This window comes from Salmo trutta, unplaced genomic scaffold (assembly GCF_901001165.1).
Source record: "Salmo trutta unplaced genomic scaffold, fSalTru1.1, whole genome shotgun sequence".
NCBI lineage: Eukaryota > Metazoa > Chordata > Actinopteri > Salmoniformes > Salmonidae > Salmo > Salmo trutta.
Genome location: NW_021822672.1, coordinates 149,308 through 173,083, shown reverse-complemented (window position 1 = coordinate 173,083; position 23,776 = coordinate 149,308). Strand labels below are relative to the sequence as shown.

At 49.5% G+C, this 23,776-nt stretch overlaps 1 protein-coding gene across 1 annotated transcript in view; it reads right to left on the bottom strand.

Annotated features, from left to right (window-relative positions):
* LOC115183147 (PHD finger protein 21B) overlaps positions 1-19,284 on the bottom strand; it is a 45,551-nt gene extending 26,267 nt beyond the window's left edge. The window contains exons 1-6 of the mRNA XM_029744474.1: positions 19,228-19,284; positions 15,942-16,034; positions 9,694-11,184; positions 8,328-8,504; positions 3,433-3,484; positions 1,562-1,638 (exon numbers count right to left, since the gene is read on the bottom strand). Of these exons, the coding sequence (XP_029600334.1) occupies positions 1,562-1,638; positions 3,433-3,484; positions 8,328-8,504; positions 9,694-11,184; positions 15,942-16,034; positions 19,228-19,284 (1,947 nt within the window). The remainder of the gene's footprint in view (positions 1-1,561; positions 1,639-3,432; positions 3,485-8,327; positions 8,505-9,693; positions 11,185-15,941; positions 16,035-19,227) is intronic.
* Between the last annotated feature and the right edge of the window lie 4,492 nt (positions 19,285-23,776).

Here is a 23,776-nt window from a genome sequence, read left to right as displayed (position 1 = left end):
GACTAAGGCCATCAGAGACTAAGGCCATCAGAGACTAAGGCCATCAGAGACTAAGGCCATCAGAGACTAAGGCCATCAGAGACTAAGGCCATCAGAGACTAAGGCAATCAGAGACTAAGGCCATCAGAGACTAAGGCCATCAGAGACTAAGGCCATCAGAGACTAAGGCCATCAGAGACTAAGGCCATCAGAGACTAAGGCCATCAGGGACTAAGGCCATCAGAGACTAAGGCCATCAGAGACTAAGTCCATCAGAGACTAAGGCCATCAGGGACTAAGGCCATCAGGGACTAAGGCCATCAGAGACTAAGGCCATTAGAGACTAAGGCCTGTCTTAACTGAACCATCAGAGACTAAGGCCTGTCTAAACTGAACCATCAGAGACTAAGGCCTTTTTTTTATAGATCCTTTGAAATATTACTGCTATTAGCCCATACAAACACATTGAATAACAGATTCACTACATGGAATAACAGATAGTCCCCCAACAAATCAAATTAAATTTGTTCTGAAGTGTCTGTCCTATATCTGAGAGAGATATCGTTTTATTTTTATAATTTTTTTACATGTATTTAACCCCTTTATTTTTGTCACGATTTTTGGGGGACTGGTACAGGGGACCTTCAGACGAGTCTAGTGAGGCCCGTGGGCGTCTGGGGGACTGGTACAGGGGACCTTCAGACGAGTCTAGTGAGGCCCGTGGGCGTCTGGGGGACTGGTACAGGGGACCTTCAGACGAGTCTAGTGAGGCCCGTGGGCGTCTGGGGGACTGGTACAGGGGACCTTCAGACGAGTCTAGTGAGGCCCGTGGGCGTCTGGGGGACTGGTACAGGGGACCTTCAGACGAGTCTAGTGAGGCCCGTGGGCGTCTGGGGGACTGGTACAGGGGACCTTCAAACGAGTCTAGTGAGGCCCGTGGGCGTCTGGGGGACTGGTACAGGGGACCTTCAGACGAGTCTAGTGAGGCCCGTGGGCGTCTGGGGGACTGTAACAGGGGACCTTCAGACGAGTCTAGTGAGGCCCGTGGGCGTCTGGGGGACTGTAACAGGGGACCTTCAGACGAGTCTAGTGAGGCCTGTGGGCGTCTGGGGGACTGGTACAGGGGACCTTCAGACGAGTCTAGTGAGGCCCGTGGGCGTCTGGGGGACTGTAACAGGGGACCTTCAGACGAGTCTAGTGAGGCCTGTGGGCGTCTTAGAGCAAAACAACGGACGTGGACGTGTCCATGAGAGTCTCACCTCTACCACAGCTATACCTAGCTTAAAACTGACCGCTTTCTGTGGGGATATTTTTATTTTTTATTCTGCTAATTAAGATTTCAGCACGGGACGCGGACATCGACCCTTATTTAAACTCTGAATCACACCGGCTAGTACTACTCTACGTCCTAATTAACAAAAATGTAACATACTATACCTCTAACATCTATTACACATTTCAAAACACACATATCTCTCCCGAACAGCTCTGACCTACTTTCAGATAACATTTGTCAACTATTGAAGCTATTTTGAATCCAGACAACAACAACAACAAAAAAAGGGGGTCCATTGTCTGTTACCTCTGGTTGGACCAGGCCGCTGTAGGCTGGGTTGGCTGTGCTTCGTCTCTTCCTCTCCTGTCTCTTGATCTGGATCTCTGTCGTGGTAGAGGAACAAAGGCTTATGGGACAGAGACTTAGATACACACAGCAGGTACAGGTAGATGATCTTGATCTGGATCTCTGTCGTGGTAGAGGAACAAAGGCTTATGGGACAGAGACTTAGATACACACAGCAGGTACAGCTAGATGATCTTGATCTGGATCTCTGTCGTGGTAGAGGAACAAAGGCTTATGGGACAGAGGCTTAGATACACACAGCAGGTACAGCTAGATGATCTTGATCTGGATCTCTGTCGTGGTAGAGGAACAAAGGCTTATGGGACAGAGACTTAGATACACACAGCAGGTACAGCTAGATGATCTTGATCTGGATCTCTGTCGTGGTAGAGGAACAAAGGCTTATGGGACAGAGACTTAGATACACACAGCAGGTACAGCTAGATGATCTTGATCTGGATCTCTGTCGTGGTAGAGGAACAAAGGCTTATGGGACAGAGACTTAGATACACACAGCAGGTACAGCTAGATGATCTTGATCTGGATCTCTGTCGTGGTAGAGGAACAAAGGCTTATGGGACAGAGACTTAGATACACACAGCAGGTACAGCTAGATGATCTTGATCTGGATCTCTGTCGTGGTAGAGGAACAAAGGCTTATGGGACGGAGACTTAGATACACACAGCAGGTACAGCTAGATGATCTTGATCTGGATCTCTGTCGTGGTAGAGGAACAAAGGCTTATGGGACGGAGACTTAGATACACACAGCAGGTACAGCTAGATGATCTTGATCTGGATCTCTGTCGTGGTAGAGGAACAAAGGCTTATGGGACAGAGACTTAGATACACACAGCATGTACAGCTAGATGATCTTGATCTGGATCTCTGTCGTGGTAGAGGAACAAAGGCTTATGGGACAGAGACTTAGATACACACAGCAGGTACAGCTAGATGATCTTGATCTGGATCTCTGTCGTGGTAGAGGAACAAAGGCTTATGGGACAGAGACTTAGATACACACAGCAGGTACAGCTAGATGATCTTGATCTGGATCTCTGTCGTGGTAGAGGAACAAAGGCTTATGGGACAGAGACTTAGATACACACAGCAGGTACAGCTAGATGATCTTGATCTGGATCTCTGTCGTGGTAGAGGAACAAAGGCTTATAGGACAGAGACTTAGATACACACAGCAGGTACAGCTAGATGGGATAGACAGGTAGACACACCTGTGACAGGTAGTTAGGACAGGCAGACAGGTAGACACAGCCGGTAAAGCTAGATGGGACAGACAGACCGGTAGACACAGACAGTACAGACAGTATAGACAGACAGGTAGACACCGCCGGTACAGGTAGATAGGACAGACAGGTAGACACAGCCAGGACAGGTAGATAGGACAGACAAGACAGGTAGACACAGCCGGGACAGGTAGATAGGACAGACAGGTAGACACAGCCGGGACAGGTAGATAGGACAGACAAGACAGGTAGACACCGCCGGTACAGCTAGATCAGACAGACAGGTAGACACCGCCGGTACAGCTAGATCAGACAGACAGGTAGACACAGCCGGGACAGGTAGATGGGACAGGCAGACAGCCAGGACAGGTAGATGGGACAGACAGACAGCCAGGACAGGTAGATGGGACAGACAGACAGACAGACAGACAGACAGACAGACAGACAGACAGACAGGTAACAGTGACAAGTCTCTCTGTTCATTCAAGTTTCATCTCATTGTTACCACCTGCAACAAGACAGCAAAGATGTGCCTTTTATTACATTCTGATGAGTTTAATTCAATTTAGTGTCAGAGGAAGAACTCACCTTCCAGTGTCTCTGTAGTGACCAGGCCAAGAGCCACCATGAAGGACATTTTCTGTAAGCGAGAGGGGACATGTTAGAGTGTGACACCCATATGAATACCATACAGGTGGAGAGGGGACATGTTAGAGTGTGACACCCAGATGAATACCATACAGGTGGCGAGGGGACATGTTAGAGTGTGACACCCATATGAATACCATACAGGTGGAGAGGGGACATGTTAGAGTGTGACACCCATATGACTACCATACAGATGGAGAGGGGACATGTTAGAGTGTGACACCCATATGAACATGATACAGGTGGAGAGGGGACATGTTAGCGTGACACCCAGATGAATACCATACAGGTGGAGAGGGGACATGTTAGAGTGTGACACCCATATGAACACGATACAGGTGGAGAGGGGACATGTTACAGCGTGACACCCATATGAACACATTACAGGTGGAGAGGGGATATGTTAGAGTGTGACACCCATATGAATACATTACAGGTGGAGAGGGGACATGTTAGAGCGTGACACCCAGATGAATACCATACAGGTGGAGAGGGGACATGTTAGAGTGTGACACCCATATGAATACATTACAGGTGGAGAGGGGACATGTTAGAGTGTGACACCCATATGAATACCATACAGGTGGAGAGGGGACATGTTACAGTGTGACAACCATAGGAACCTCCATACAGGTGGAGAGGGGACATGTTAGAGCGTGACACCCATATGAATACCATACAGGTGGCGAGGGGACATGTTAGAGCGAGACACCCATATGAACACCACACAGGTGGAGAGGGGACATGTTAGTGTGACACCCATATGAATACCATACAGGTGGAGAGGGGACATGTTACAGCGTGACACCCATATGAATACCATTCAGGTGGAGAGGGGACATGTTACAGCGTGACACCCATATGAATACCATACAGGTGGAGAGGGGACATGTTAGAGCGTGACACCCATATGAATACCACGTGGAGAGGGGACATGTTAGAGCGAGACACCCATATGAATACCATACAGGAGGAGAGGGGACATGTCACAGTGTGACACCCATATGAACACCATACAGGAGAGAGGGAACAGTTATATCATATAGATTGATAACAAGGTATTGTATTGTATTACCATTTCAGTCCCACTGTGGGAGGCATGTCAAATCAAATCAAATGTATTTATAAAGCCCCTCTTACATCAGCTGATATCTCAAAGTGCTGTACAGAAACCCAGCCTAAAACCCCAAACAGCAAGCAAAGCAGGTGTAGAAACACGGTGGCTAGGAAAAACTCCCTAGGAAAAACTCCCTAGAAAGGCAAGAACCTAGGAAGAAACCTAGAGAGGAACCAGGCTATGAGGGGTGGCCAGTCCTCTTCTGGCTGTGCCGGGTGGAGATTATAACAGAACATGGCCAAGATGTTAAAATGTTCATAAATGACCAGCAGGGTTAAATAATAATAATCACAGTGGTTGTCGAGGGTGCAACAGGTCAGCACCTCGGAGTAAATGTCAGTTGGCTTTTCATAGCCGATCATTCAGAGTATCTCTACCGCTCCTGCTGTCTCTAGAGAGTTGAAAACAGCAGGTCTGGGACAGGTAGCACGTCCGGAGAACAGGTCAGGGTTCCAGCAGGTCTGGGACAGGTAGCACGTCCGGTGAACAGGTCAGGGTTCCAGCAGGTCTGGGACAGGTAGCACGTCCGGAGAACAGGTCAGGGTTCCAGCAGGTCTGGGACAGGTAGCACGTCCGGTGAACAGGTCAGGGTTCCAGCAGGTCTGGGACAGGTAGCACGTCCGGAGAACAGGTCAGGGTTCCAGCAGGTCTGGGACAGGTAGCACGTCCGGTGAACAGGTCAGGGTTCCAGCAGGTCTGGGACAGGTAGCACGTCCGGAGAACAGGTCAGGGTTCCAGCAGGTCTGGGACAGGTAGCACGTCCGGAGAACAGGTCAGGGTTCCAGCAGGTCTGGGACAGGTAGCACGTCAAGAGAACAGGTCAGGGTTCCAGCAGGTCTGGGACAGGTAGCACGTCCGGAGAACAGGTCAGGGTTCCAGCAGGTCTGGGACAGGTAGCACGTCCGGAGAACAGGTCAGGGTTCCAGCAGGTCTGGGACAGGTAGCACGTCCGGAGAACAGGTCAGGGTTCCAGCAGGTCTGGGACAGGTAGCACGTCCGGAGAACAGGTCAGGGTTCCATAGCCGCAACTGGTATATAATCTGTCTCCTCCATTCTCCAGCTGGAGAACCCTCAGGAAACCCTCAGGGAACCCTCAGGAAACCCTCAGGAAACCCTCAGGGAACCATCAGGAAACCCTCAGGGACCCTCAGGAAACCCTCAGGAAACCATCAGGAAACCCTCAGGGAACCATCAGGAAACCCTCAGGGACCCTCAGGAAACCCTCAGGGAACCCTCAGGAAACGCTCAGGGAACCATCAGGAAACCCTCAGGGACCCTCAGGAAACCCTCAGGAAACGCTCAGGGAACCCTCAGGGAACGCTCAGGAAATGCTCAGGGACCCTCAGGAAACCCTCAGGAAACGCTCAGGGAACCCTCAGGGAACCCTCAGGAAACCAAACCCTCAGGAAACCAAACCCTCAGGAAACCAAACCCTCAGGAAACGCTCAGGGACCCTCAGGAAACCCTCAGAAAACGCTCAGGGAACCCTCAGGGAACGTCAGGGAACCCTCAGGAAACCCTCAGGGAACCCTCAGGAAACCCTCAGAAAACGCTCAGGGAACCCTAGGAAACCCTCAGGAAACCCTCAGGGAACCCTCAGGGAACCCTCTGGAACCCTCAGGAAACCTCAGGTTAGGGTTGGAATGTTTACAACTCTCAGGTTCAGGTTGTGAGTCTCTTATGAAAAGTCTGCTTCCCTTTATGGTTTATTCATGAAGAGTTTTCCCTCTCTCCCTTTCCTCCCTGTCTGGGTCTCTCCCTCGCTCCCTCCCTCCCTCCCTCCCTCCCTCCCTTCCTCCCTCCCTCCCTCCCTCCCTCCCTCCCTCTCTGTCTGGGTCCCTCCCCTCCCTTTCTGGGTCCCTCCCTCCCTGTCTGGGTCTCTCCCTCCCTCCCTCCCTCCCTCCCTCCCTCCCTCCCTCCCTTCCTCCCTCCCTCCCTCCCCTCCCTCCCTGTCTGGGTCTCTCCCTTCCTCCCTCCCCTCCCCTCCCCTCCCCTCCCCTCCCTGTCTGGGTCTCTCCCTTCCTCCCTCCCCCCCCCTCCCTCCCCTCCCCTCCCTGCCTGGGTCTCTCCCTTCCTCCCCTCCCTGTCTGGGTCTCTCCCTCCCCTCCCCTCCCCTCCCCTCCCTCCCCTCCCCTCCCTGTCTGGGTCTCTCCCTCCCCTCCTCTCCCCTCCCTGTCTGGGTCTCTCTCTCTCTCCCCCCCTCCCCTCCCCTCCCTGTCTGGGTCTCTCTCTCTCATTATCCAACACTCTCTTTCACCCTGCCACTCTCACTCTCTTCTACAATCTGTGGAATGTTCTACTACTATAGTGTTATGGGCTTGTTTTCCCCCCTAAATGACTCCAGGTAGAGGTGGGCAGGGTGAGAGAAGGGCTAGTGTGTGTGGTTTCCTAGCAACAGCAACACTTGTAGTAACGGAACCACTGTGATGTCTCCATAGTGAATCGCTCTCATTAGTTAATGAATCAGTCAGTCCATAGTGAATCGCTCTCATTAGTTACTGCTTGTTGAATCAGTCAGTCCATAGTGAATCGCTCTCATTAGTTAATGAATCAGTCAGTCCATAGTGAATCGCTCTCATTAGTTACTGCTTGTTGAATCAGTCAGTCCATAGTGAATCACTCTCATTAGTTACTGCTTGTTGAATCAGTCAGTCCATAGTGAATCGCTCTCATTAGTTAATGAATCAGTCAGTCCATAGTGAATCGCTCTCATTAGTTACTGCTTGTTGAATCAGTATATCGTGAGGGGGAGGCGGGACGATAGAGGGAGACCAGGGGGGGAGGGGGGGAGGGATAGAGGGATAGAGGGGTGAGAGGGAGACCAGGGATAGAGGGAGACCAGGGATAGAGGGGGGAGAGGGATAGAGGGGGACGAGGGTTAGAGGGGGACGAGGGTTAGAGGGGGACGAGGGTTAGAGGGGACGAGGGTTAGAGGGGGGAGAGGGAGACCAGGGATAGAGGGGGGAGAGGGATAGAGGGGGGAGAGGGAGACCAGGGATAGAGGGGGGAGAGGGAGACCAGGGATAGAGGGGGGACGAGGGGTAGAGGGGGACGAGGGGTAGAGGGGGACGAGGGATAGAGGGGGACGAGGGTTAGAGGGATTTCCAGGGAAAGGAAGGCTGAGTCAGGATTACCTGGGATTATCTGGGTTTATTATTATAATTAGATGGATTAACCAATCAGAGTTAGAGTGATCAGATAGATTGACATCTGCTCCAGCACTGAGTTAGCAGTAGCACCATATCAGAGAACCTAATAGTTAGCATTAGCACCATATCAGAGAACCCAATAGTTAGCAGTAGCACCATACCAGAGAACCTAATAGTTAGCATTAGCACCATATCAGAGAACCTAATAGTTAGCATTAGCACCATATCAGAGAACCCAATAGTTAGCATTAGCACCATATCAGAGAACCTAATAGTTAGCATTAGCACCATATCAGAGAACCCAATAGTTAGCATTAGCACCATATCAGAGAACCTAATAGTTAGCATTAGCACCATACCAGAGAACCCAATAGTTAGCATTAGCACCATATCAGAGAACCTAATAGTTAGCGTGTGTCTTAGATAAAAGGTAATGGTTTATTGGCTTTAAGTCCTTATTTATGTAATAGAATACTATTTAAAAAAAACTGTATTTTCTTTATCCTCTAGTAAAACACGGTTTGTGTTCTTGTTATTGAGGTGTAATCATTTGGGATAGATGGTTTTACCTCTGGGTCCTCATCCTTCTGCTTCTTCTTGGCTGGTGTAGAGGAGGGAGAGGAGGAGGGGTTGGTGGTCGAGGTGACGGAGGGGTCATCCTGTGAGGGGCTGTCGGCCCCCTGGGGTCCTCCTGGGGAGTCCTGGGAGGAGCTGGGGGTCTCAGCCTCCGACTGGATTATTTTCAACTGGGAGAACACACCATACACACACACACACACACACACACACACACACACACACACACACACACACACACACACACACACACACACACACACACACACACACACACGGAGAGTGTTAAGCATTCGTCTGTTGGTTCTAATAACTATTTAGTGGGAAGGGAAGGTAAACAATTGATTGTGATTGATTTAAATTAAGAATGTTAAAGCATAATTCTACCTGTATTGATACCTGTTCTGATACCTGTACTGATACCTGTATTGATACCTGTACTGATACCTGTACTGATACCTGTACTGATACCTGTATTGATACCTGTACTGATACCTGTACTGATACCTGTATTGATACCTGTACTGATACCTGTACTGATACCTGTATTGATACCTGTATTGATACCTGTACTGATACCTGTACTGATACCTGTACTGATACCTGTATTGATACCTGTACTGATACCTGTACTGATACCTGTATTGATACCTGTACTGATACCTGTACTGATACCTGTATTGATACCTGTACGGATACCTGTACTGATACCTGTATTGATACCTGTACGGATACCTGTACTGATACCTGTATTGATACCTGTATTGATACCTGTACGGATACCTGTATTGATGCCTGTAATGATGCCTGTACTGATACCTGTATTGATACCTGTATTGATACCTGTATTGATACCTGTATTGATACCTGTAATGATGCCTGTATTGATACCTGTACTGATACCTGTATTGATACCTGTACTGATACCTGTAGTGATACCTGTAGTGATACCTGTACTGATACCTGTAGTGATACCTGTATTGATACCTGTACTGATACCTGTAGTGATACCTGTATTGATACCTGTATTGATGCCTGTAATGATGCCTGTACTGATACCTGTATTGATACCTGTATTGATACCTGTAGTGATACCTGTACTGATACCTGTAGAGATACCTGTATTGATACCTGTACTGATTCCTGTAGTGATACCTGTACTGATACCTGTATTGATACCTGTACTGATACCTGTACTGATACCTGTAGTGATACCTGTATTGATGCCTGTAATGTGAAGCCTTACAGAAGAGTAAGATCAGCATGAAGTGTGTAATTGTAGAGACAATGCTGACAGAGACAGTCAGTAGGGCTGGTAGGACTGACAGAAGGATGTGTAGGACAAGGACAGTCTTTAACCTTATTGTCAGTGCTGAAGATCAGTGGCCGGACCTTGACTGCCTCACTGATGGTCCACACCCTGTTGTTCCCGGTATCGGCGGGCGGCGAGGCAGAGACGATGGAGAAGGTCACACCGGGGGCTACTGAGGCTGAGGTGGCTGTTGGGCTGCTGCTGTTGCTGCTGGTAGAGGTGGGGGAGATGGTGGAGAGGCCTCCAGGCCAGGCTAGGGCCAGGGAGAAAGACTGGGTCTGGGCCAGGGGAGAGGCCAGGGTCTGGGCCAGGGGAGAGGTCAGGGTCTGGGCCAGGGGAGAGGCCAGGGTCTGGGCCAGGGGAGAGGTCAGGGTCTGGGCCAGGGGAGAGGTCAGGGTCTGGGCCAGGGGAGAGGTCAGGGTCTGGGCCAGGGAGAGAGACTGGGTCTGGGCCAGGGGAGAGGTCAGGGTCTGGGCCAGGGGAGAGGTCATGGTCTGGGCCAGGGGAGAGGTCAGGGTCTGGGCCAGGGGAGAGGTCAGGGTCTGGGCCAGGGGAGAGGCCAGGGTCTGGGCCAGGGGAGAGGCCAGGGTCTGGGCCAGGGGAGAGGCCACGGTCTGGGCCAGGGGAGAGGCCAGGGACTGGGCCAGGGGAGGGGGTGAGGAGGTTATGCAGGTGGCTGTGTCTCCCTGACCTATGGAGAGGCGTTCTGGGCTGAACGTGCTGTTGGCTGTAGGCAGGGCCGGGCCGAGGGTGTGGCTCTGGGTGAGGGTGTGGCTCTGCGTGAGGGTGTGGTTCTGGGTGAGGGTGTGGCTCTGGGTGAGGGTGTGGCTCTGGGTGAGGGTGTGGCTCTGGGTGAGGGTGTGGCTAGAGCTGTGGGTTTGGTTAAAGCTGTGGGCGTGGCTCTTAGGGCTGACTACAGCGGTAGCTCTCTGGAGGCTGTGGCTGAGTAGGAAGCTGGCTGGCTGCTCCTTGGGGAGAGACACAGGGCTGTGGCTGAGTAGGAGGCTGGCTGGCTGCTCCTGGGGGAGAGACACAGGGCTGTGGCTGAGGAGGAGGCTGGCTGGCTGCTCCTGGGGGAGAGACACAGGGCTGTGGCTGAGGAGGAGGCTGGCTGGCTGCTCCTTGGGGAGAGACACAGGGCTGTGGCTGAGGAGGAGGCTGGCTGGCTGCTCCTGGGGGAGAGACACAGGGCTGTGGCTGAGGAGGAGGCTGGCTGGCTGCTCCTGGGGGAGAGACACAGGGCTGTGGCTGAGGGGGAGGCTGGCTGGCTGATCCTTAGGGAGAGACACAGGGCTGTGGCTGAGGAGGAGGCTGGCTGGCTGCTCCTGGGGGAGAGACACAGGGCTGTGGCTGAGGAGGAGGCTGGCTGGCTGCTCCTGGGGGAGAGACACAGGGCTGTGGCTGAGGAGGAGGCTGGCTGGCTGCTCCTTAGGGAGAGACACAGGGCTGAGGAGGAGGCTGGCTGGCTGCTCCTTGGGGAGAGACACAGGGCTGTGGCTGAGGAGGAGGCTGGCTGGAATCACACTCTTTGGCTGAACCTGGAGAGGAGGGAGGGAGAGAAGGAGCATGTTAAATAACCTGTCTGGGCTAGGGGGCAGTATTTTCACGGCCGGATGAAAAACGTACCCAATTTAAACAGGTTACTACTCTGGCCCAGAAGCTAGAATATGCATATTATTAGTAGATTTGGATAGAAAACACTCTGAAGTTTCTAAAACTGTTTGAATGGTGTCTGTGAGTATAACAGAACTCATATGGCAGGCAAAAACCTGAGAAAAATTCAACCAGGAAGTGGAGGATCTGAGAATTGTAGTTCTTCTTTCTAGTCCCTTTCGAAACTACAGTATCCGTGGGGTTATGTTGCACTTCCTAAGGCTTCCATTGGCTGTCAACAGCCTTCAGAAAGTTGTTTCAGCCTTCTCCTGTTACTGGGCAGATAATAGGAGCTCAGTTTCTGAGTGGACTGCCTGGCAACAAAGGGATTGGATATGCGCGGTCACACAAGAGCGCCGTTCCTTCTTTTTCTTCTTGAATGAATACGCTATTGTCCGGTTGGAATATTATCGCAATTTTACGTTAAAAATACCATAAAGATTAATTTTAAACAGCATTTGACATGCTTCTAAGTACGGTGATGGAACATTTTGACTTTTTGTCTCTGGTACCGCGCTCGCGCGTTATGCCTTTGGATAGTGCTCTGAACGCACGAACAAAACGGAGGTATTTGGACATAAATATGTATTTATTTCGAACAAAAACATAATTTGTTGTGGAAGTAGCAGTCCTGGGAATGCATTCTGACGAAGATCAGCAAAGGTAAGAGAATATTTCTAATACTAATTCTGAGTTTAGGTTGCCCCGAACTTGGCGGGTGTCTGTATAGCGCTTTGTGATGGCTGAGCTATGTACTCAGAATATTGAAAAATGTGCTTTCTCCGTAAACCTATTTTAACTTGTTGGGGCTAGGGGGCAGTATTGAGAATTTTGGAAAAAATATGTGCCCATTTTTAACTGCCTCCTACACAAACTCAGAAGCTAGGATATGCATATTATTAGTAGATTTGGATAGAAAACACCCTAAAGTTTCTAAAACTGTTTGAATGGTGTCTGTGAGTATAACAGAACTCCTATGGCAGGCAAAAACCTGAGAAGGTTTCATGCATGAAGTACCCTGTCTGACAAGGTGTTGTTGTTCTTGCTTCTGTTTATTGAAGAGTCAGGATCTTAGCTGTAACGTGACAATTCCTAGGGCTCCAATAGGCTCTCAGAACCCGGGAAAAACCTGAACGATGACGAGGCAGCCTCAGGCTGAAACACAGAATCCCCTTTTCCAAGTGTCACATCAGAGGACAATAGAATTAGGCGCGTGCGCGATTCGCCCCCGTGGAGTATTTTCTTTCGGCTGTTTAGCTAATTGCAGATTCCCGGTCGGAATATTATCGCTTTTCTATGAGATAAATTGCATAAAAATTGATTTTAAACAGCGGTTGACATGCTTCGAAGTACGGTAATGGAATATTTAGAAATGTTTTGTCACGTTCTGCGCCATGCGCACGACCGTGATTTACAATTCTGATAGTGTCTAGAACGCGCGAACAAAACGCCGCTGTTTGGATATAACGATGGATTATTTGGGACCAAACCTACATTTGTTATTGAAGTAGAAGTCCTGGGAGTGCATTCTGACGAAGAACAGGAAAGGTAAGACCATTTTTCTTATAGGAAATGTGATTTTGGTGAAGGCTAATCTTGCCGGGTGTCTAAATAGCTAGCCCTGTGATGCCGGGCTATGTACTTAGAATATTGCAAAATGTGCTTCATCCGAAAAGCTATTTTAAAATCGGACATATCGAGTGCATAGAGGAGTAATGTATCTATAATTCTTAAAATAATTGTTATGCTTTTTGTGAACGTTTATCGTGAGTAATTTAGCAAATTGTTAGTAAATTCCCCGGAAGTTTGCGGGGGGTATGCTTTTTCTGAACGTCACATGCTAATGTAAAAAGCTGTTTTTTGATATAAATATGAACTTGATTGAACAGACATGCATGTATTGTATAACATAATGTCCTAGGTGTGTCATCTGATGAAGATTATAAAAGGTTAGTGCTGCATTTAGCTGTGGTTTGGGTTTTTGTGACATTATATGCTAGCTTGAAAAATGGGTGTCTGATTATTTCTGGCTGGGCACTGTCCTGACATAATCTAATGTTTTGCTTTCGTTGTAAAGCCTTTTTGAAATCGGACAGTGTGGTTAGATTAACGAGAGTCTTGTCTTTAAATAGCTGTAAAATAGTCATATGTTTGAGAAATTGAAGTAATAGTATTTCAAACGTTTTAAAAATCGCGCCACAGGATTCAACTGGCTGTTACGTAGGTGGGACGAATTCGTCCCAGGTTAAAATCTGACACAGCGGTTGTAACCAGGGGTAGTCTATCTATAATTCTTTAAATAATTGTTATATATTTTGTCAACGTTTAGGATTAGTATTTTTGTAAATTGATGTGCACATTCACCGGCGGTTTTGGTGGGAATACATTTTCTGAACATCACGCGCCAATGTAAAATGTGTTTTTATATATAAATATGAACTTTATCGAACAAAACATACATGTATTGTGTAACATAATGTCCTAGGAGTGTCATCTGATGAAGATCGTCAAAGGTTAGTGCTTCATTTAGCTGTGTTTTGGGTTTTATTGACACATGTCCTTGCTTGGAAAATGGCTGTGTGATTATTTGTGTCTATGTACTCTCCTAACATAATCTAATGTTTTGCTTTCGCTGTAAAGCCTTTTTGAAATTGGACAATGTGCTTACATCAAGGAGAAGTGTATCTTTAAAATGGTGTAAAATAGTTGTATGTTTGAGAAAGTTGAATGATGACATTTTGTTGTTTTTGAATTTACCACCCTGATATTTCACTGGCTGTGTCCTGCAGGCGGGACGCTACCGTCCCACGTAGCCCATAGAAGATAACTAGGATTATAGTTTAATTTGTTAACATACTTGTGGACCTTTTCAGATCTCTGTACAGATGACCTGATAACATCTGAATCAGTCAGTAACACCATCCATCTGAATCAGTCAGTAACACCATCCATCTGAATCAGTCAGTAACACCATCCATCTATGTACTGCCCACCTTGCTCTCTCTCTCTCTCCCTAGCTCTCTCTCTCTCTCCCTCTCTCTCTCTCCCTCTCTCTCTCCCCCTAGCTCTCTCTCCCCCCTAGCTCTCTCTCTCTCCCCCCTAGCTCTCTCTCTCTCCCTAGCTCTCTCTCTGTCTCTTTCTCTCTAACACACACAGAAGATAACCTGTTCATACAGACTCAACACAAGAGACAGACAGAAAATGGACACACACATTTGCTTCCCTCTTGTCTACCAGACAGGCAAACAGACAGGCAGACATACACATAATCTGATATGTTGCTCTGTGTATTGGATTAGCTGGTACATAATCTGATGTGTTGCTCTGTGTATTGGATTAGCTGGTACATAATCTGATGTGTTGCTCTGTGTATTGGATTAGCTGGTACATAATCTGATGTGTTGCTCTGTGTATTGGATTAGCTGGTGGTTACTTCAAGACCTGGTGGTTACTACAACACCTGGTGGTTACTACAACACCTAGTGGTTACTACAACACCTGGTGGATACTACAACACCTGGTGGTTACTACAACACCTGGTGGTTACTACAACACCTGGTGGATACTACAACACCTGGTGGATACTACAACACCTGGTGAATACTACAACACCTGGTGGTTACTTCAACACCTGGTGGTTACTACAACACCTGGTGGTTACTACAACACCTGGTGGTTACTACAACACCTGGTGGTTACTACAACACCTGGTGGATACTACAACACCTGGTGGTTACTACAACACCTGGTGGTTACTACAACACCTGGTGGTTACTACAACACCTGGTGGATACTACAACACCTGGTGGTTACTACAACACCTGGTGGTTACTACAACACCTGGTGGTTACTACAACACCTGGTGGATACTTCCACACCTGGTGGTTACTACAACACCTGGTGGATACTTCAACACCTGGTGGTTACTTCAACACCTGGTGGTTACTACAACACCTGGTGGTTACTACAACACCTGGTGGTTACTACAACACCTGCGCTCTGATACACCACCAGGCCTCCAGAGTTATGAGCAGAGATCCTGCCTGGGTGACCTCTCAGATCTGCCTTCACAGCCGCTAATAGACTACAGCCAGTCACAGGATAAATTGTGTTTTGCTGTGGTTTTTCCTCTGAGGGTTTTAGCAGACGATATGATGCTCCTTCTGGTTCAGACCGTTACAGCCTTCCAGCGGTCTGGGTAACACAACGTTCCTCTGTATATCTACCGGTTCAGACCGTTACAGCCTCCCAGCGGTCTGGGGAGCACAACGTTCCTCTACATATCTACCGGTTCAGACCGTTACAGCCTCCCTGCAGTCTGGGAAACACAATGTTCCTCTATATATCTACCGGTTCAGACCGTTACAGCCTCCCTGGGAAACACAACGTTCCTCTGTATATCTACCGGTTCAGACCGTTACAGCCTCCCAGCGGTCTGGGAAACACAACGTTCCTCTGTATATCTACCGGTTCAGACCGTTACAGCCTCCCAGCGGTCTGGGAAACACAATGTTCCTCTATATTTCAGGTGTGTGTGCCTGTCTGTCTGTCTGTCTGTCTGTCTGTCTGTCTGTCTGTCTGTCTGTCTGTCTGTCTGTCTGTCTGTCTGTCTGTCTGTCTGTCTGTGTGTGTGTGTGTGTACCTGAGGTAGAACAGTGGAGGCCTGTCCAGACAGCCGGTGTAGAGAGCTGACCTGAGGAACCTTGATGGGCACTACTGTTAGGTTTCCAAGCATCTAGAGAGGAGAGAGAGATGGGGGAGGGGGAGAGAGAGGAGAGGAGAGGAGGGGAGAGAGAGGAGGAGGGGGGAGATAGAGGAGGGGAGAGAAGAGGAGAGGAGAGAGAGGAGGGGAGAGAGGAGGAAAAGAGGAGGGGAGAGAGAGAGGAGGAGAGGAGAGAGAGGAGGGGAGAGAGAGGAGGAGAGAGAGAGGAGGGGAGAGATGAGATGAGAGGAGGGGGGAGAGAGAGGAGAGGAGAGGAGGGGAAGGGGGAGAGAGAGGAGGGGAGGGGGGAGATAGGGGAGGAGAGGGAGGGAGAGAGAGAAGTTAGTTTTACCACAACATATTGTAATATAACAGGTAAAAGTTAAAAGTCAGGTTTCTGGTCCCATATTCATAGCAGACAGTAACTACATCCAGCTGGTGACTCTACAGACTTGTTGGATACATTTGCTGTTTGTTTTGGTTGTGTTTCAGATTATTTTGTGTCCAATACAAATAAATGGTAAATAATGTATTGTGACATTTTGGAGTCACTTTTATCGTAAAGAAGAACAGAACATGTTTCTAAACACTTCTACATTAACGTGGACGCTGCCATGGTTACGGATAACCCTGAATGAATCTTGAATAATGATGAATGAGGAAGTTACATAGGCATAAATATCATACTCCCCCACTACAAAATGCTACCCTCCCCAGTTATTGGTAATGGTGAGAGGTTAGCATGTTTTAGGGGCATGACACTCAACAGGATGTGTTGAAGGACAGAAACAGGATGTGTTGAAACCCAGAAACACAGTGAGAACCCTCCATGACACTCAACAGGATGTGTTGAAGGACAGAAACGCACGGAGAACCCTCCATGACACTCAACAGGATGTGTTGAAGGACAGAAACGCACGGAGAACCCTCCATGACACTCAACAGGATGTGTTGAAGGACAGAAACAGGATGTGTTGAAGGACAGAGACGCGGTGAGAACCCTCCATGACACTCAACAAGATGTGTTGAAGGACAGAAACAGGATGTGTAGACGGACAGAAACGCGGTGAGAACCCTCCATGACACTCAACAAGATGTGTTGAAGAACAGAAACAGGATGTGTTGAAGAACAGAAACAGGATGTGTTGAAGAACAGAAACAGGATGTGTTGAAGGACTGAAACAGGATGTGTTGAAGAACAGAAACAGGATGTGTTGAAGAACAGAAACAGGATGTGTTGAAGAACAGAAACAGGATGTGTTGAAGGACAGAAACAGGATGTGTTGAAGGACAGAAACAGGATGTGTTGAAGGACAGAAACAGGATGTGTTGAAGAACAGAAACAGGATGTGTTGAAGAACAGAAACAGGATGTGTTGAAGGACTGAAACAGGATGTGTTGAAGAACAGAAACAGGATGTGTTGAAGGACAGAAACAGGATGTGTTGAAGAACAGAAACAGGATGTGTTGAAGGACTGAAACAGGATGTGTTGAAGGACAGAAACAGGATGTGTTGAAGGACAGAAACAGGATGTGTTGAAGGACAGAAACAGGATGTGTTGAAGGACTGAAACAGGATGTGTTGAAGGACAGAAACAGGATGTGTTGAAGAACTGAAACAGGATGTGTTGAAGGACAGAAACAGGATGTGTTGAAGGACAGAAACAGGATGTGTTGAAGGACTGAAACAGGATGTGTTGAAGGACTGAAACAGGATGTGTTGAAGAACAGAAACAGGATGTGTTGAAGGACAGAGTGCCAGAACCTTGTCAAGCAGCTAGCTGGAGCAGAACAGCAGGGCCCGTCAAACCGTTGTTTGAAAGCGTTGTGTGTGTGTGTGTGTGTGTGTGTGTGTGTGTGTGTGTGTGTGTGTGTGTGTGTGTGTGTGTGTGTGTAGTCATGTGGTGGAGGGGCTATGAGTTGTTTACAAAATGTAGTTCCGTTGATATAGTATCCTCCTCTTCACTGAAGACTAGTTCTCGGTTTTACTGGCCCTCTCCTCTCTCCTCATCTCCAGGTCAGATCTGGGTTTTACTGGCCCTCTCCTCTCTCCTCATCTCCAGGTCAGTTCTGGGTTTTACTGGCCCTCTCCTCTCTCCTCATCTCCAGGTCAGATCTGGGTTTTACTGGCCCTCTCCTCTCTCCTCATCTCCAGGTCAGATCTGGGTTTTACTGGCCCTCTCCTCTCTCCTCATCTCCAGGTCAGATCTGGGTTTTACTGGCCCTCTCCTCTCTCCTCATCTCCAGGTCAGATCTGGGTTTTACTGGCCCTCTCCTCTCTCCTCATCTCCAGGTCAGATCTGGGTTTTACTGGCCCTCCTCATCTCCAGGTCAGATCTGGGTTTTACTGGCCCTCTCCTCTCTCCTCATCTCCAGGTCAGATCTGGGTTTTACTGGCCCTCTCCTCTCTCCTCATCTCCAGGTCAGTTCTGGGTTTTACTGGCCCTCTCCTCTCTCCTCATCTCCAGGTCAGATCTGGGTTTTACTGGCCCTCTCCTCTCTCCTCATCTCCAGGTGAGGTCTGGGTTTTACTGACCCTCTCCTCTCTCCTCATCTCCAGGTCAGATCTGGGTTTTACTGACCCTCTCCTCTCTCCTCATCTCCAGGTCAGATCTGGGTTTTACTGGCCCTCTCCTCTCTCCTCATCTCCAGGTCAGTTCTGGGTTTTACTGGCCCTCTCCTCTCTCCTCATCTCCAGGTCAGTTCTGGGTTTTACTGACCCTCTCCTCTCTCCTCATCTCCAGGTCAGATCTGGGTTTTACTGGCCCTCTCCTCTCTCCTCATCTCCAGGTCAGTTCTGGGTTTTACTGGCCCTCTCCTCTCTCCTCATCTCCAGGTCAGTTCTGGGTTTTACTGACCCTCTCCTCTCTCCTCATCTCCAGGTCAGATCTGGGTTTTACTGACCCTCTCCTCTCTCCTCATCTCCAGGTCAGATCTGGGTTTTACTGGCCCTCTCCTCTCTCCTCATCTCCAGGTCAGTTCTGGGTTTTACTGGCCCTCTCCTCTCTCCTCATCTCCAGGTCAGATCTGGGTTTTACTGGCCCTCTCCTCTCTCCTCATCTCCAGGTCAGTTCTGGGTTTTACTGGCCCTCTCCTCTCTCCTCATCTCCAGGTCAGTTCTGGGTTTTACTGGCCCTCTCCTCTCTCCTCATCTCCAGGTTAGATCTGGGTTTTACTGGCCCTCTCCTCTCTCCTCATCTCCAGGTCAGATCTGGGTTTTACTGACCCTCTCCTCTCTCCTCATCTCCAGGTCAGATCTGGGTTTTACTGGCCCTCTCCTCATCTCCAGGTCAGATCTGGGTTTAACTGGCCCTCTCCTCTCTCCTCATCTCCAGGTCAGATCTGGGTTTTACTGGCCCTCTCCTCTCTCCTCATCTCCAGGTCAGATCTGGGTTATACTGGCCCTCTCCTCTCTCCTCATCTCCAGGTCAGTTCTGGGTTTTACTGGCCCTCTCCTCTCTCCTCATCTCCAGGTCATTTCTGGGTTTTACTGGCCCTCTCCTCATCTCCAGGTCAGATCTGGGTTTAACTGGCCCTCTCCTCTCTCCTCATCTCCAGGTCAGATCTGGGTTTAACTGGCCCTCTCCCCTCTCCTCATCTCCAGGTCAGGTCTTCTGTAGAGTGTAATCCAGCCAGGTCTTCTGTAGAGTGTAATCCAGCCAGGTCTTCTGTAGAGTGTAACCCAGCCAGGTCTTCTGTAGAGTGTAATCCAGCCAGGTCTTCTGTAGAGTGTAATCCAGCCAGGTCTTCTGTAGAGTGTAATCCAGCCAGGTCTTCTGTAATCCAGCCAGGTCTTCTGTAGAGTGTAATCCAGCCAGGTCTTCTGTAGAGTGTAATCCAGCCAGGTCTTCTTTAGTGTAATCCAGCCAGGTCTTCTGTAGAGTGTAATCCAGCCAGGTCTTCTGTAACCCAGCCAGGTCTTCTGTAGAGTGTAATCCAGCCAGGTCTTCTGTAACCCAGCCAGGTCTTCTGTAGAGTGTAATCCAGCCAGGTCTTCTGTAGAGTGTAATCCAGCCAGGTCTTCTGTAGAGTGTAATCCAGCCAGGTCTTCTGTAATCCAGCCAGGTCTTCTGTAGAGTGTAATCCAGCCAGGTCTTCTGGTGAGTGTAATCCAGCCAGGTCTTCTGTAGAGTGTAACCCAGCCAGGTCTTCTGTAATCCAGCCAGGTCTTCTGTAACCCAGCCAGGTCTTCTGTAGAGTGTAATCCAGCCAGGTCTTCTGTAGAGTGTAACCCAGCCAGGTCTTCTGTAATCCAGCCAGGTCTTCTGTAACCCAGCCAGGTCTTCTGTAATCCAGCCAGGTCTTCTGTAATCCAGCCAGGTCTTCTGTAACCCAGCCAGGTCTTCTGTAACCCAGCCAGGTCTTCTGTAATCCAGCCAGGTCTTCTGTAACCCAGCCAGGTCTTCTGTAATCCAGCCAGGTCTTCTGTAATCCAGCCAGGTCTTCTGTAATCCAGCCAGGCCTTCTGTAGAGTGTAATCCAGCCAGGTCTTCTGTAATCCAGCCAGGTCTTCTGTAATCCAGCCAGGTCTTCTGTAGAGTGTAATCCAGCCAGGTCTTCTGTAGAGTGTAATCCAGCCAGGTCTTCTGTAATCCAGCCAGGTCTTCTGTAGAGTGTAATCCAGCCAGGTCTTCTGTAGAGTGTAACCCAGCCAGGTCTTCTGTAATCCAGCCAGGTCTTCTGTAACCCAGCCAGGTCTTCTGTAGAGTGTAATCCAGCCAGGTCTTCTGTAGAGTGTAATCCAGCCAGGTCTTCTGTAGAGTGTAATCCAGCCAGGTCTTCTGTAATCCAGCCAGGTCTTCTGTAGAGAGTAATCCAGCCAGGTCTTCTGTAATCCAGCCAGGTCTTCTGTAGAGTGTAATCCAGCCAGGTCTTCTGTAGAGAGTAATCCAGCCAGGTCTTCTGTAGAGAGTAATCCAGCCAGGTCTTCTGTAGAGTGTAACCCAGCCAGGTCTTCTGTAGAGTGTAATCCAGCCAGGTCTTCTGTAGAGTGTAATCCAGCCAGGTCTTCTGTAGAGTGTAACCCAGCCAGGCCTTCTGTAGAGTGTAATCCAGCCAGGTCTTCTGTAACCCAGCCAGGTCTTCTGTAATCCAGCCAGGTCTTCTGTAATCCAGCCAGGTCTTCTGTAGAGAGTAATCCAGCCAGGTCCTATTTAGAGTGCTTTTCGAGGTATTGAAGGCCAGTTCCCATGGAAACAAGCTAAAATGGAAATTTGTTCATTGGGAGTGGAGTGGTGGAGGAGACCAGCGGCGGAGGAGACCAGCGGTGGAGGAGACGAGAGAGGGCATCCATTTACCTAATTACCTCCTCTTTTCTTCAAGGCAGCAGCCCAATAACAAGGTCCTCCTCTGGAGTGGCCCGCTGCCTGCTGTTCTAACTGTTTAGGTCCTCGTCTGGAGTGGCCCGCTGCCTGCTGTTCTAACTGTTTAGGTCCTCGTCTGGAGTGGCCCGCTGCCTGCTGTTCTAACTGTTTAGGTCCTCGTCTGGAGTGGCCCGCTGCCTGCTGTTCTAACTGTTTAGGTCCTCCTCTGGAGTGGCCCGCTGCCTGCTGGACTAACTGTTTAGGTCCTCCTCTGGAGTGGCCCGCTACCTGCTGTTCTAACTGTTTAGGTCCTCGTCTGGAGTGGCCCGCTGCCTGCTGGACTAACTGTTTAGGTCCTCGTCTGGAGTGGCCCGCTGCCTGCTGCTCTAACTGTTTAGGTCCTCGTCTGGAGTGGCCCGCTGCCTGCTGTTCTAACTGTTTAGGTCCTCCTCTGGAGTGGCCCGCTGCCTGCTGTTCTAACTGTTTAGGTCCTCGTCTGGAGTGGCCCGCTGCCTGCTGTTCTAACTGTTTAGGTCCTCGTCTGGAGTGGCCCGCTGCCTGCTGTTCTAACTGTTTAGGTCCTCGTCTGGAGTGGCCCGCTGCCTGCTGTTCTAACTGTTTAGGTCCTCCTCTGGAGTGGCCCGCTGCCTGCTGTTCTAACTGTTTAGGTCCTCGTCTGGAGTGGCCCGCTGCCTGCTGTTCTAACTGTTTAGGTCCTCGTCTGGAGTGGCCCGCTGCCTGCTGTTCTAACTGTTTAGGTCCTCGTCTGGAGTGGCCCGCTGCCTGCTGTTCTAACTGTTTAGGTCCTCGTCTGGAGTGGCCCGCTGCCTGCTGTTCTAACTGTTTAGGTCCTCGTCTGGAGTGGCCCGCTGCCTGCTGTTCTAACTGTTTAGGTCCTCGTCTGGAGTGGCCCGCTGCCTGCTGTTCTAACTGTTTAGGTCCTCGTCTGGAGTGGCCCGCTGCCTGCTGTTCTAACTGTTTAGGTCCTCGTCTGGAGTGGCCCGCTGCCTGCTGCTCTAACTGTTTAGGTCCTCGTCTGGAGTGGCCCGCTGCCTGCTGTTCTAACTGTTTAGGTCCTCCTCTGGAGTGGCCCGCTGCCTGCTGTTCTAACTGTTTAGGTCCTCGTCTGGAGTGGCCCGCTGCCTGCTGTTCTAACTGTTTAGGTCCTCGTCTGGAGTGGCCCGCTGCCTGCTGTTCTAACTGTTTAGGTCCTCCTCTGGAGTGGCCCGCTGCCTGCTGTTCTAACTGTTTAGGTCCTCCTCTGGAGTGGCCCGCTGCCTGCTGTTCTAACTGCTCAGGTCCTCCTCTGGAGTGGCCCGCTGCCTGCTGTTCTAACTGTTTAGGTCCTCCTCTGGAGTGGCCCGCTGCCTGCTGTTCTAACTGTTTAGGTCCTCCTCTGGAGTGGCCCGCTGCCTGCTGTTCTAACTGTTTAGGTCCTCCTCTGGAGTGGCCCGCTGCCTGCTGTTCTAACTGTTTAGGTCCTCCTCTGGAGTGGCCCGCTGCCTGCTGTTCTAACTGTTTAGGTCCTCGTCTGGAGTGGCCCGCTGCCTGCTGTTCTAACTGTTTAGGTCCTCCTCTGGAGTGGCCCGCTGCCTGCTGTTCTAACTGTTTAGGTCCTCGTCTGGAGTGGCCCGCTGCCTGCTGGACCCCCAACCTTCTGTGTGAGAGAGTCACCTCCACACCCCAATTACACACACACACACACACACACACACACACACACACACACACACACACACACACACACCTGTTCAAAGGGTTCTGTTAAAAGGGTTCTGTTTAAAGGTTCTGGTGTGGTTCTGTTTAAAGGTTCTGGTGTGGTTCTGATTAAAGGTTCTGGTGTGGTTCTGATTAAAGGGTTCTGGTATGGTTCTGATTAAAGGTTCTGGTGTGGTTCTGTTTAAAGGTTCTGGTGTGGTTCTGATTAAAGGTTCTGGTGTGGTTCTGATTAAAGTGTTCTGGTGTGGTACTGTTTAAAGGTTCTGGTATGGTTCTGTTTAAAGGTTCTGGTGTGGTTCTGTTTAAAGGTTCTGGTATGGTTCTGTTTAAAGGTTCTGGTGAGGTTCTGGTGTGGTTCTGATTAAAAGGATAAAATGCAGTCAAAGGGAAAGTGTCACAAGTATGTGGCCACATTCCAAATGGAACCCTATTCCCTACATAGTGCACTTCTTTTGACCAGAGTCCTATGGGCACAAGGCACCCTATTCCCTACATAGAGCTCTGGTCAAAAGAAGTGCACTCTGTAGGGAATAGGGTGCCATTTGGGACAGCCGGCGCGTTATAAAATCTTCTATTAACTTTCACAGTAGCGTCACTCCGTCTCTGTCTTCCAAGGTCAACAAACAAGAACTGCTACTGCTGCATTAGTGGCCAGCTGAGACCAGATATACTTCAGAGATTCTATTAATTTACTTAATCTCAACAGCCAATAACTGAAAGCACTTGGAAAAGCCCTATAGTTATAATGTGTTG